At 35.1% G+C, this 13925-nt stretch overlaps 1 protein-coding gene across 2 annotated transcripts in view; it reads right to left on the reverse strand.

Annotated features, from left to right (window-relative positions):
• Positions 1–1599: 1599 nt before the first annotated feature.
• Positions 1600–13925, reverse strand: part of ppp1r16a (protein phosphatase 1, regulatory subunit 16A) — a 34385-nt gene continuing 22059 nt past the window's right edge. For both annotated transcript variants that reach the window (XM_052612172.1, XM_052612171.1), the window contains exons 3-11: positions 13503–13573; positions 13048–13193; positions 11915–12018; positions 8956–9080; positions 8749–8874; positions 7659–7734; positions 7456–7585; positions 6704–6866; positions 1600–5316 (exon numbers count right to left, since the gene is read on the reverse strand). In XM_052612172.1, the coding sequence (XP_052468132.1) occupies positions 4831–5316; positions 6704–6866; positions 7456–7585; positions 7659–7734; positions 8749–8874; positions 8956–9080; positions 11915–12018; positions 13048–13193; positions 13503–13573 (1427 nt within the window). In that variant the 3' untranslated portion in view covers positions 1600–4830. The remainder of the gene's footprint in view (positions 5317–6703; positions 6867–7455; positions 7586–7658; positions 7735–8748; positions 8875–8955; positions 9081–11914; positions 12019–13047; positions 13194–13502; positions 13574–13925) is intronic.

Here is a 13925-nt window from a genome sequence, read left to right on the forward strand (position 1 = left end):
TGTGATGAACATCTCATTAACATCGATTAGCACTGTGTTAGGGAAAAAAACCATTCCTAAAAAAAAATGTAACCGTAGTTTTCTTCACAACTTGCTTGATGATTTGTTATATTACAATGAACAGACTGCCAGCAAATCAAAGCTCGTTTTTGAAAAAATGTTTCTGTCTCTGATGTTTCAGAAGAGAATTCTCAGAATGTATCGGCTGTAACAGACCAGAACAATGTTTATTTTATGTATTATTGTCTGTATGCAAAGGTCTAAATCTATTTGTAACAGAAAAAACAAATGTACTAGACAACATTTCACAAATGCAAGTATCTACTGTGTATCGACATGTAGTTATAAAACTTCAAGAGTAGCAATGTTTTATTGTATATTTGTGTATAACAACTGCCATAAAAACATGAGGATTCCTGGAGAAATGTCTTCCGGGGTGTGAGACTTTGTTGTAAATATTATAATAGCTTACCTGAGAGGTAGACACATCATTGATTCCGTCTCTTCTCTCAATTGCCATCTAAAAATAGATTCTACTCAGCATGCGTGAGTGAAATGTCGAAAACAAGTCATTTCTGTTCTTGTTCTCAGAGATGAGATGCAATGGAATTTTTTTTTATCTTAAAAAAAAATATGTTGACAAGACACTTGCAAGTTATTAAGCTTAAATAAATACAAACTTGAACATTTCTTGCATTGTTTTTAACAAACTATTTTAAGTATATGGAAAAAGACACCTTTCTTTAGGCCCACTTTTTACTGATCATTATCTTAGACACCAACTTTCAGGGGAAATGTTTTTAAATAAGAACCAAAAAGTGTTGTCGGAAGTAATGCGATGTGGTGCAGGTGCTGACTGTAATTAGGCTTTAAAACTTAGAAAAGTTGTGTTCACTGTGTCCACATGATGAACAAAAACCTGCAAGAATCAGGAACTTCTGTTGGTTCAAAAGCCAATGGAAAAATCCTATTGGTATTTTGTTGAGGGAACCACAGTGATGTGTTCTGGGGTTAGCCTACAAAAATACATAATCACTGAAGTGAGTGCTCTTGTGGGAATGTTTTAATAGGTTTTCCATAGTATTTCAAATGATGACACACATTAATCTGTGATGTTGTCTCAACTGGTCCTTAAACACTATATATACTCTCAGAATTTTTTTTTTTTTAATATATACAAAAGTTGTCACTGGGGCGGTACCTTTTCAGAAGGCACACCATTGTTCCCTAAAGAGTCCATATTGGTACCTTAAAGGTACATTTTGGTACCTAAAGTGTACATATTAGTACCTAAAAGGTACAAAAGTGTACCTTTTTAATAAGGTACCACCCCAGTGACAGCTTTTGTACCTTTTTTTCTGAGAGTGATAAAGCATTCAGTTATATAAGCAATTTCACCACACCATCAACTCGAGAACTGTTCAGTGACGTTGGTACAGTTGGACAGGAAATACTGGATAAAGACAAATCTTCTAGTTTGAAGGTTCACAACCTCGACCTCTTTAAAAAAAAAAAAAAAAAAGGAAAAATTTCACAAACTGAAAAATGTCATGTTCAGGCTGGAGAGGAAGCATTTCTAAAGAAATTAATTATTTATAATTTCAGTATGCAAGTGTATTTTATTCAAACCTGGTTAATCTCTCAATATATTTACAGACATCAGTGTTACATTTAACAGAGGAATTAGATGACATAGAAATGTACAAAACGGATGTCCAAAAAACAAAGAATTTTACATTAAAGGCATTTCGCAATGTGAAAAGTGCTTTTCAGGATAAAACACTGCATGTCAAGATGAAATATTTGCACATGTTTCATGATAGAGTTCAGATTACACAATCCAGAGATATTTCAAATTCAAATATACAAAAAATGCCAAAATAAATAACCCTGATAAAGTGTTTACCAATTTATACTAAATATAGATTTAAGCATCCAAATGGACCATTACACCTAGAAATTACTCAGTTTCTGTAGTATCATTTTAGTGTCACATTCTGGAATATCAATTTTAGACCTTTTTCTAGATTATAAAGTCGCTTATAGGAAATTCCAAAATATTCAGAATATTTGATAAATGTGAAATGTTTGAGATTCATAAAGCTCATGAAATATCAATGATGTCATTTAGCATCTGCTTGTCATTGAGTCTATACATCCTAACATATCTAGAACATCTTCACACAAACAGTTTACAAAGTTCATTAAATAAATAATACAAAAAGATCATGAAATCACTAAAAGAAAACTCTTTGGAACTGCATTTAGGAAACTTTTTGAAATTTTTAAGACTGGAGCATCAAAACAAGGAATAGGTAATCGGGGGGGGGGGGGGGTTACACCTACAACACTTTGCATGTGCATTCATGGAAAATAAAAATTCAATTATTCACACAAAATAATGTAACACTACAGTATTAAACTTAAGCCTGAAAGTGCTAAAGCTTCTCATATTTTTGACAGTCATTACAAAAATAGTGTTTCCATCACTCATCCGATTTAAATCTCACTGAATTTTGAGCACAGCCTGCACTAACTAACTAAATAGCTTAACCCGTGTCTTACACTAACTTCAAATAAACTGTTAGCATCCTGTGGTCCTTGTACATTTGTGTCAATTCCTTTTTTCTTTTTAAACCAGAAATAATAATGGTTTTAACACGTGCAGAGAGAAACTCAAATTCTTGCTTCATTGAAAATCATAGAAATGATAAATCATTTTAATTCTAGCATGCCTTACAGCAGATATACAGGTGAAATAAAGAATCAATTTACCATGGACTGTAACCTACTTTTTTCATCGAGAAACGTTTGCCGCCAATACACTGACTCATTTATATGAGGCATTTGTATTTTTATGTTGCAGATATAGTTTCTCAAAAATATCTAGATTATTTTGCATGCCTGAGATCATTAAACATTAATTACATGTATATTTCTTTGCAATTTATTTGAGGAGAGATGATATTAGATTTTTTTTTCCCTCTTTTATTAATATAAAAACATTAAAATGTATATATTTCTTTATTTGACCATTTCTAAAAAATACCTCTACATAGTCTATAAAATAAAGATGCATATCTGTCCTTTGGGAATTAGTTTTTTTTTTTTTTTCTTTCCTTTTCCTTGTTAAAAAAGGAAAAAGGAATAGATGGAATAATGGGACAATGGTGTAAGGTTATCATTTGATCGTGGCAGCAATTTAGTCAGTTGCTATGTGTACCTTGAAAAAAATGGAAAAACCATTATTCACATTTTCGACCCTCTTGAAACAAACAAAAAATCTCATAGGCCAGTTTAAAAAAAAAAAAAAATTCCATCACACTTTGTTCCAATCGAAAATCCACTAAAACCAAACTGATGAAAGTTTTTTGGTTACACACTGTATTTTTTTGTGGGGGAAAAATGGGTATTCAAAAAAATTTTTATTCAGCTTGATTTTTTCTTTTTTCTTCAATTGGTATAAAAAAAAAAAAAAAAAACCTTTTCAAGCTTGAATATTTCATTTGCATATTGTGGCAGCACTAAAATACTCATTTCTTCTTGGCATCGCCCTACAAATAAGTTTAGAAAAAATAATGAAAACGAAGTGAAAAGTAACTTTACGTGGACAGGAGGGTAACAGAATACATTAAATGTACAGTTTACAATTTGAAATGTGTCTAAGTGCACTACGTTCTTCTGTAATCTTTTGATAATCAGAATACAGCTGCAGCATAAAAAAAAGTAAAAGATTCATATGTAAAACAGAGTGTTAGATATAATCCTGGGAGTATTAAGAGTTACAAATGATATTTTGGAATATATATCTTACGAACAAACAAAAATCAAAAAATCATCTTGAATTCTTATTTTCCTTTTTTTTTTTTTTTTTAAACATGTTTTGAAATTATTTGAATTTTTAACATTTTTAACCAAACTGCCAGAAGGTATTCAGACCAAAAAATATACATTTATTTTTCAGTTTGGTTTTATTGCATCTATTTCATGCAATTACAACCAAGTGTGATGAATTAAAAATAAAAATGTGAGAAAATTCAGCAAAGTGTTTTGTTTTTTTCTATGTTCAAGAGAAGGTTTGAAGAAAAACATTATGATCAAATAAATTATAACAACAGAAAACAAACATATGATTTCTTTACATTTAAAATTAGCTTAAGTTTAATCTCAAGGCAATAAACAATGCAGACAGATGCTGGGATACGAGGGTGTTGAAAGCAGTAATAATGATCAAATAGTGCAACCAGCGGTGAATGAAAAACTAGAGCAAGTGTGCTAGTTGTAAGATTGCAGCAGAACTGTTAAAAAAAAAAAACAATTTTATTTTGATCAGTGCAATTCAAATGTGCTTTTTTGTGCTCAGATTACTTTTATATGTATTTATATATCTATAAAAGTTGTGAAGATTGTTGAAAGTTTGGTCAAGTAAAGTGCTCAGTGTCAGTTTTTTTTCTTTCTCTATGTATTGAACAACTGAATCAATACTTTGAAACTTTAATGACCATACCAACTAATTAAAATAAAATGATGAGCTTAAAAGATTGAAATACTACAATAAAGCAATAAATCCATGAAACGGTCACCTTTTTTTCCTGATTTCTTGTGTTATACATTGTATATCCATGTAAATTCATCAAATGTTCTGGTACTTTCATTCACATTAGTGTTGAAAATGTCAGTTACCTCAGTCTGTGTGCCAGAAAAAAAAAGTGTGACTTGGACATAAAACTAATTTCCACGTACCTGCCTCATAATTCTAGTCTGTCCACGTGTTCTAGTAAACGAGAACTGCACAATCATCTGAAACCAAACACGTTCATCCGCTGCTTTCTACATGAGTCCACAGCATGGCTCTTTTGTATTAGCGGTGTCTTCTTCTGGTGCTCGCAGCTTCAGTAGAGGTGGATCTCCACTAGCATGGGTGAAGTAGACCTCACTGGGGGACACATCCTGTTGCACTGATTCAGGAGGCTCCAGTGGTCCCTGGGGTCCTTCAGGGATGACCACATCTTGAGGGTCTGCAGACAGAGGTAAAGCAGGTGCTGGATGTTTCTGCAGTTTAGCTGCTGCTCTCTGTCGTTTGAGATCTGCGAGCGTGTGGTGAGATCTTTCTCTGCTCATGTCGTCCCCGCCAGCAGCAGTCGAAGCTGGAGTGAGCTGATAGGAGGCACTGCGATCCATGCGACCCCCGCCTTGGAGTTCTCCTGGAAGCGAGGAAGAAAATGAAGCTGTGCTGCCGTTCCCCAAAACTTGAGCTCCATTTTCCACCTGGCCGACCTCTAATGGAGGAACAGGGGTTGCATTAGAGCCAGACACCTAAACCAAAGGAGGGACAAGTACAAGAAAATTCACCAGGGATGGCTACATCTGTATATTTTACGTCACAAACACATGATTGAATGCTCTCAACATAAAAAGATCAGTTTGCACTTTAAATGATCATTCTATTCTTTGCTAAATCTTTGAAAAATACTGCTCTTCAAGTATTTTAACATATGCAAACTGATCCATGATCCCTGGTATGCGATAAATAGGCCCAACACCATAGTAGGAGAAACATGCCCATATCATGATGCTTGCACCTCCATGCTTCACTGTCTTCACTGTGTACTGTGGCTTGAATTCAGAGTTTGGGGGTCGTCTCACAAACTGTCTGTGGCCCTTGGACCCAAAAACAACAATTTTACTCTCATCAGTCCACAAAATGTTCCTCCATTTTTCTTTAGGCCAGTTGATGTGTTCTTTGGCAAATTGTAACCTCTTCTGAGTTTTTTTTTAACAGGGACTTTGCGGGGGATTCTTGAAAATAGATTAGCTTCACACAGACGTCTTCTTACTGTCACAGTACTTACACGTAACTCCAGACTGTCTTTGATCATCCTGGAGTTGATCACTGGCTGATGATTGCGCAGTGCTTATTCCATTCATTCATGCATCATTTCCTAGTCTATAAGGTTTAAATCATTGCCTTTTAAATATACACAAATAGTCGAACACGTATGATGTATTATTTTAGTTGATCTTATTCTTGCCAAGCTCTGATTTCTGAGAGATGCACAGAGAGGCAACAGCAATGCAGTGTTTGATATGCGCTCTTTTCATTCATAAAGTTTACATTCATTCACTTCACACACTTATTGCGTGACTTTAGGAGGTTTGTGTAAAATATTGCGTTGATCCCCTGGCTCACCTGTTACCTAGCAAACACCAGAATGTCCTGCAGCCTCAGCCGAATATTAGGGCAGAATTATTCGTTATCAGTTATTCGTTTTTGAAGCCATTATCCGTGCCTTTCCGAATAACGTATTCAGCTTCGGGCACACCCCTAATATATATAGCATTTTTTTTACTATAATATCCCTACTCATAATAGAGAAACTGAGTATATTCATTTATTGAAATCTTTTCTTAAGACCTATTTTTTGGGGATTGCCTTTACTTTCTTTTAATCTTTTTCTATGCATGTTTACGTTTATTTTAATGTTCCTCTGTTTTGTGTATAAGCACCTTAAGACATTTGCCATAAAGGCTTTTCATTAAATTAGATGTATTATTATTACTACTATTATGCTGCTGCTTGGTGTCACTAGGGGTGCAGAAAATACACAACACAGCTTCAAGGGAAAAAAAAGGAAAATATCTCATTTTTGTTTCCAACCTGAAATATATCAGAAGTTTTCAAACGCTGAATGGAATTTCTCACCAGTGCAGCATGCAGGTTCAGTTCAGCATCAGTCTGTCTGTCTTCATCATCATCCAGGGCATCTGTCTGTCTTCCTCTCTCCTGCCACACTTTGGCTTCCTTCTGATGCTCTCGGCGATACAGACTGCTGCGCTCATTCACACTGGTGCGCCTCACTACTTTACTGTAATCACAAACCACACAAAGAAGAGGATTATTTGATATTAACACAGTTGAATGTATATTAAGATCACAATTGCCATGATTAATACAATTATCCACCCAGAAAAAATGACAATTACAGCAGTCTAGTGTAAACATTACTGCAAGTGAGCAAAGCGCTGATCTCTAGCATTGTATTTATGAGCAAACATATTTCAATATATTCACAATCTTTCGTGAGTGTTTTATTATATTACAGTGGTGTTATGTACATGGGTCACAGATCCTCCCAAAAATAAAATTAAACAGGACACATTATAAACTATGGGAAAAATATAAATACATTTAAAGCTTGAAAACTCCCTTTTTTTTTTCTTTGGCCCACATATTTGCACCAGAAGCTCAAAGCAAATGAAACACACAAATCTGTGTTTTTTTACCTCATAGTTTGTGTTGTTGCACTGTATGCATACTTTTTGAGTATTAAAAAGTATTTTGTACAATGTTTTTGGCTTTTGTGCCGTATATTACATGCTTCAAACTACACCTCATATCAATTACAAAAAACGATCAATTATTTTCTGTAGCAACAACTCTTCATCAGCACTCACCCTCGGCTGCCCGTGCTGGACACTCGTCTCTGCAGTGTGTTTTTGTGTTTGTCCTGACCCTTCATGATGGCATCGTGTTTGTGTTTCAGCTCCATCATTTTGGTGCGGACCTCCTCATCAGTGCACACATCTACAAAATAACAAAAGTATTGTAAAGCCTCCAGGCAAGTCACTCCTGATCAAACCTTTGGAATGTGTCATACCCAGAGGCGTCTCATCCAGCTCAGACTTGGCGTTTAAATTTGCACCATTAGCTACCAGCAGCTCCACCATCTGGATCTAAATGTAAACAAAGACAAAATCTACATTCATTATGCTATTAAAGTTCATATGTTTTTGCCAACTTTATGAATTAAAGTCCATTACATGTTTACTATTACTAGGAGTACAATTTATTACTTACTAAATAGGAAGGTGGGACAGGACATTAATAAATAAATTATTAATAAGAACTTTCCATTCTCTCATTCTATTTTATTAAACAAAACAAAACTTTTTTTTTTTTTTTAATTGATGAGAAATATTTATTTCTAAGGGGCATCCCCTTTAGCCATAAACATTTCTCATACAATTTCCAAGATTAAAAAAAAATGTAGGATGGGTAAAAAATTTTATTTCTGAGATTTATTTTTAATGTTATTACAGAATATATACTTAAAGGAATTTAAACAGCATTTGTTATTTTCACCTATTGAAGTATCTATGTGAGTTTTTTTTACCTAGCATTACAGTATAAGGTATGTATATATCCATCTGTACAACATACATCAGTTTAACACATTTTATGTCCATGAGCAGTTCAGGAACACCATCAATGAAGGTGGCAGCTAATGTGCTGCACAAAAATATTAGCAATAGGTTCCTGTGGTTCAGTGGTAGAGCACTGCGTTAGCAGCGCGGAAGGTTGTGGGTTTGATTCCCAGGTGAACCCATACAGGTAAATAAATTTACGGCCTAAATATGCACTGTAAGTTGCTTTGGATAAAAGCGTCTGCTTAATGCATAATTGTAAATGTAAAGCACTTCATATAAATTGCTTCCACGCTCAGTAACTTCTTACTGCTATCGCTTGTTCTGTGGTCTTAACCATCTTTCAAAATTTCTATGAAGAAACAGCCTACAATATAACTTAAAAATCCCTATGTAACTGCACAACTGAAGTTGTGACCAATATGATATTTATATTTTTGAGTTTCAAAAACATGTAAAACAAGACCAGTAACATGCATTAAGAAAATAAATGTGACAAATGTAGTTTTCATGCACTAAACCCTGATGTTTCTCCATAATCACCTGTCCCCAGCAGGCAGCAGCATGAAGCGGCGTCCACCCGTCAGCATCTCTGTCGTTAGGAGATATTCTGTGCTCCAGCAACAGCTCCCCAACCGACATGTATCCATTAGCAGCTGCTATGTGCAGCTACACAGAGAACACACAAGATATTTAGTTTTTGTAACATTCTAAATGATCGTCCCATCCACCTGCACTGCTGAGTCTTACCAGAGAGGCCCCCTGCTCGTCCTTCACATTCAGATCAGCTCCGCTCGCAACCAGCTCTTGAATGTCAGACAACATTGCTCTCTCCTTGGCTCCGCGACATTCATCAATTCTATCTTGAGTAATCCCTAAATACAAACATATAGATACTAGCAAGAGAATCACTGTATAAATGTACTGCAAACGGCAAATAATCTTTAAAAATGATTTAAAACTGCTATTGAAGCAGTTGACATAGAAAGTCATCATTTAGCGGGGTCTGTTCTCTTATACTTTCAAGAAGCAAGTGTTGAACAGTACAATCAGATTTCATTTTTAATCTGTAACATATTGGGACCATAATAATTTTTTCTTAAAATACCTGTAAGTAACCCATTACAAAAACAACTTTTGATGTGTCAAACTACTAATTTGCTGTGTAGATTTGTATATATTTCTGGTAACACTATACAATAAGGTTTATGAGTTAATATTTGCTAACTTCTTTAGTCAACATGTACTAAGAATGAACAATAATTCTACAGCATTTATTAATCTTAGTCAGAGGTGTAAAAAGTACTCAAAATCTTTACTCAAGTGAAAGTACAAGTACTCAGTGAATATTTTACTCAATTAAAAGTACAAGTACCTGGTCAAAATTATACTTGAGTAAAAGTAAAAAAAAGTACAACAATAAATTGTACTCAAGTATTAAAAAAGTAGAAGTACTTTTTTTTTGACAGACATACAGAAGAATGGTTAAAGGGAGAGAACGAAAAAAATGCTATGGCACAAGTTAAACATGTATATTTAGTTCAACAACAACTAAAATGAAACCCAGCGGAACACCAATTTCCATTTCCACCCTCATGCCATCCTATATGCCTTTCATTTATCAGATGAACACAAGCTAAGAGTTTTAGAAAAAAAAATCTTTCTCTTTATATAATGCAAGTGTTCTTCAAAAACTATACACAGAGAATATGACAGTAACTCATGCAACACTCTTCTTAAGTGAAACGATGTTTACGTAAGAAAAATATTTTAATATTGACACTTTGTGTGCTTTCTGAAGTGGTCCTGTCCCCTTGCATTATATGGACAAAAAATCTTAGCTTGTGTTCATGTGAAGAAAGAAAGTCATAAACATCTGGGATTACAGTAAATGGTGAGAGAATTTTCATTTTTGGGTGAGCTATCCCTTCGAAGAGCAAGATGTGATGGAGAGGCTAGAAATATATTCCAGACTGAATACAGGAATGTATTTAAATAATGAGAAGAGTCATAGAATTAAAACATACAACGTTTGTTTTCTTCATAACTCCAAAAAGTCTTTAGTTTTATTATATTCATAAGAGAAAGATAGTCTGTACCTATTTTTCCCAGAAAAACACGACCGGCTGGAGGCGTGACGTGTGGGCGGAGCTAAAGAATCACGAGCGCCAGTAGGCTTTTGAGTTGAGAGCGTTTGGAAGCTGTGACATTACCGTGAGGAAAAAAACATCCAAAACAAACCATGGCTAACAGTCAGATTCAGCGTATATTTATGGTCCAGAATCAGATCCAGAGGCTGAAATTTAACAAGAGCAGCAGCAACAACGTCTCTATGTGGTATGTACTGAAACTGTATATATTTGCTTAGCGGGTTTGGAAAATGACTAAGTTCCACTTTGTCGTCTTTTTTTTTTTTTTTTTTTTTTTTTTAAGCTGTACATGTGGAAAGTGCAGTTTGATGACAACATCGCATGTTGTTTACTTGATGTGCTTACGCGCCGATAGCTAAGTGAACAACACAGAGATATTTGAAGCAGATTTACTCACCGCATCCAACACACGATCGTGACCCTTTTTCGTTGGGATTGCATCATCCTTAAGAAATAAACGATGTGCAAATCCGTCGTCAAACTGGGCCTTGTTTGTAAAACAAGCATCTTCGAAATGCAGGGAACAAACACAAACACTTGCACAACTCCGTTAATACTCTGTAAAAATAAACTCCATCCACTGGTCCCTTAATGCTGTTTTTTTTTGGTAATCTGTGCAGGGTTGTCTTGCCCTGGCAACCAAAAACACACTCCTTTTGTGACATTTCGCGACGCTCTCGCTCTGATCAGTGAACGTCTGTTGTGCTCTCAGTACTCTGCTATACGGGAGCGCGCGCTCTTCCGGGAGAAGTGCCCTCAGGACCCATATAAGGAAATTCCGCTCCATCTAACGTCACACAGAGCCATACTCGAAAAAACTTTACGAAACTTGTGACAAACCGGAAGGAGTATTTTTGGAACAGAAATACTCCTTCAAACGTACAACTTAATTTTTGAAACTTTGTCCATGTTTAGCATGGGAATCCAACTCTTTAACAGTGTAAAAAACTCAGTATGAATGAAATAGCATTTCACCCCCCCTTTAATGACATTTCAACATTTACTAATGTTTTATTCAAATTAAAAGATGTGCTTGTTAACAATAGTTGAACTAACTATGAACTAACAATGAATGACTGCATTTTCATGAACTAATAATGTAATAAATGTATTGTTCATTGTTTGTTCATGTTAGTTAATACATTACCTAATGGAACCTTATTGTAATGTGTTACCATATTTCTTTTTTTTATTTGTAGATTTTTTTGTATATATTTCTAGGATATACTATTTCTACATAAATAGATATACATATACATAACATTTGTTATACAGTCTCGCTTATCAGTCAGAAATCAGTCAGGATTGCAATGAATTTAGGTAGGTGGCAACATGAAAAAGTGAGAAGCCCTGCTCTAGAGAAATAACCTGCTATACTAACATGCTCTTTAAAAGCATATATAACACAAAAGAATCGCATGAATTACTGTCCATAAAAGAATGAGTTACTGTTTTTCAAGAGAATTGTAATAATGTATCTTTTAAACATAACGTTCCTCAGCACTGGTCATAAGAGGTTTGATTTAGCTCAATATTAGGTATATTAAAGCAACCCTCACCCTGCTCTGCCATGATCATCTCTATGAGCTCAAGTGTAGCCTCGTCTTCACACAGATCATACGGCATGTTTCCATCTGCATTCACCGCCAACAGATCTGCACCCCTGGACACATGAACACAGACAGTCTGTATCACAGGATATATATATATATACACACATATATCAGTCCCTCCAGAAAAACGCGGATTTTTTTTGTGATTGTTGCGGGCAAAAATATGCAGGATATGCAGGATATTTTTGCAATTTTATGCGATGAAATAGCGTGAACTTGCAAAAACTGCGGTTTGATGAAAAAGAGAAAAAAAGGTGATTCCTCCAACACCTTTTTCTCACTAGGCTACTACCTTACTGTAAAGAGTAATTTCTTATTACTTCCTATGATAAGTGAGCATACTAAATCACACAATATTTAAGTTGCAATCTCTTACTGCAACGTAAATTATTTTACATACTACTAATATAATTACAACTGTAAGTTTTTGGTACTGTTCTGTAACAAAAAAGTGCAATCTTACAACTGTAAAGTTGCATCAACTTCTGAATGAAACTCCAACAGTGTTAGTAGCCTAGTGAGAAAGGGGGTGTTGGGAGAATCACCTTTTTTTCTCTATTTCATCAAACCGCAGTTTTGCAAGTTCTCGCAGTATAATTTGGCTCCACTGTCATGTAACAAATCGGGAAACTGCTTTGCGCTTATTTTTGTTGGCAAATAAGAATGATTTGCACGCTTCAAGTTTCTCACCGCGGGGTTTGCAGATGATATTCACGTCACGTAATTACGTCACTTCATAAGGTTCCCATGGCAATAGGGGGAAAATGGCGCTTTACTTGTGTGAAGTAAACGCAACATTTTTCAACTTTCTGCTAATATATATGTGAGGTTTTTGCAACAAAAATACAGGGATTATGAAATCATGCTAGCCCCGCATATTTTGCTTTCTGAAATCGGCAATTTATGCGGCAAAAGAGCGGCGTATTTGAAAAAATGCGACCCCGCATAAATATGCAGCCTTTGGCTGATTATGCATTAAATCAGGTGATCGCATAATCGCATTTTTCTGGAGGGACTGATATATACAAGAATAAATGTTTTGTATTACAAAGCAGTAAAAATGATAAATTGAGACTCACGCTTCTATCAGCAGCTGGACGAGGTCAGTGTGTCCACAGGTGGCTGCCGCATGTAGTGGGGTCCACAGCTCACTGTCACACGCATTCACATTTGCACCCGCGTCCAGAAGACAGCGTGATATATCCAAAAAATCATCTATGCAGCTCTACAAAGAAACTCAATAGTGAATTACTTTCTGTGGAAAACATGATTTAAGAGTAAGGATGTGATAAGATGCTCAACTAATTGAAAGGACATCCAACAACTAATTGTCTAGTGTAGTGGTCTATCGATATATCACCATTTAGCCACCTTAGGGAGCATTTTTATTTTTGTCGTTTTTCTATGTGGCTGGTAAGACTTACTACACTTCAAAGACTGAACATTATGATTTTGTGTATTTAAGTTTATAAGATGAAAACAATTTAAAATCAGCTGTTGTGTGTGTGTGTTGTTTTTGTTGATGAGCATGTACCTGATGAAGTGCAGTGAGCCCGTCCTCGTTGAACAAGTCTGGACTGACTCCATTATTGAGCAACTCTCGTACTGCCAACAGACACAGATGCTCTTAGGTCACCAAAAGTACAAACATTGTGGAAAATGTATGACATTACCGGCCCTAAAAAAAAACGGCCTTTTTTTTTTTTTTTGCCTAAATATCAACCTCTGTTTCTGTTAAATCCCACTGGATTTTATTTTCTAATTGTTGTTTATTTTTGTTGATGTTATCTTGATTTCCAGAGTAAAACGCTAACATGTCCAAACACACCGCACAATTTGCATTTGCATTTGCATACAAGTCTTAAAGGTAGAGTACCAAAACATTTTTTTGAGTAAGAGACGAGTATACAGCAGTCAAGAAAAACTAAATTATAACTGCTTTTAAATGTCACATTAA

The sequence above is a fragment of the Carassius gibelio genome, chromosome A12, assembly GCF_023724105.1.
Source record: "Carassius gibelio isolate Cgi1373 ecotype wild population from Czech Republic chromosome A12, carGib1.2-hapl.c, whole genome shotgun sequence".
NCBI lineage: Eukaryota > Metazoa > Chordata > Actinopteri > Cypriniformes > Cyprinidae > Carassius > Carassius gibelio.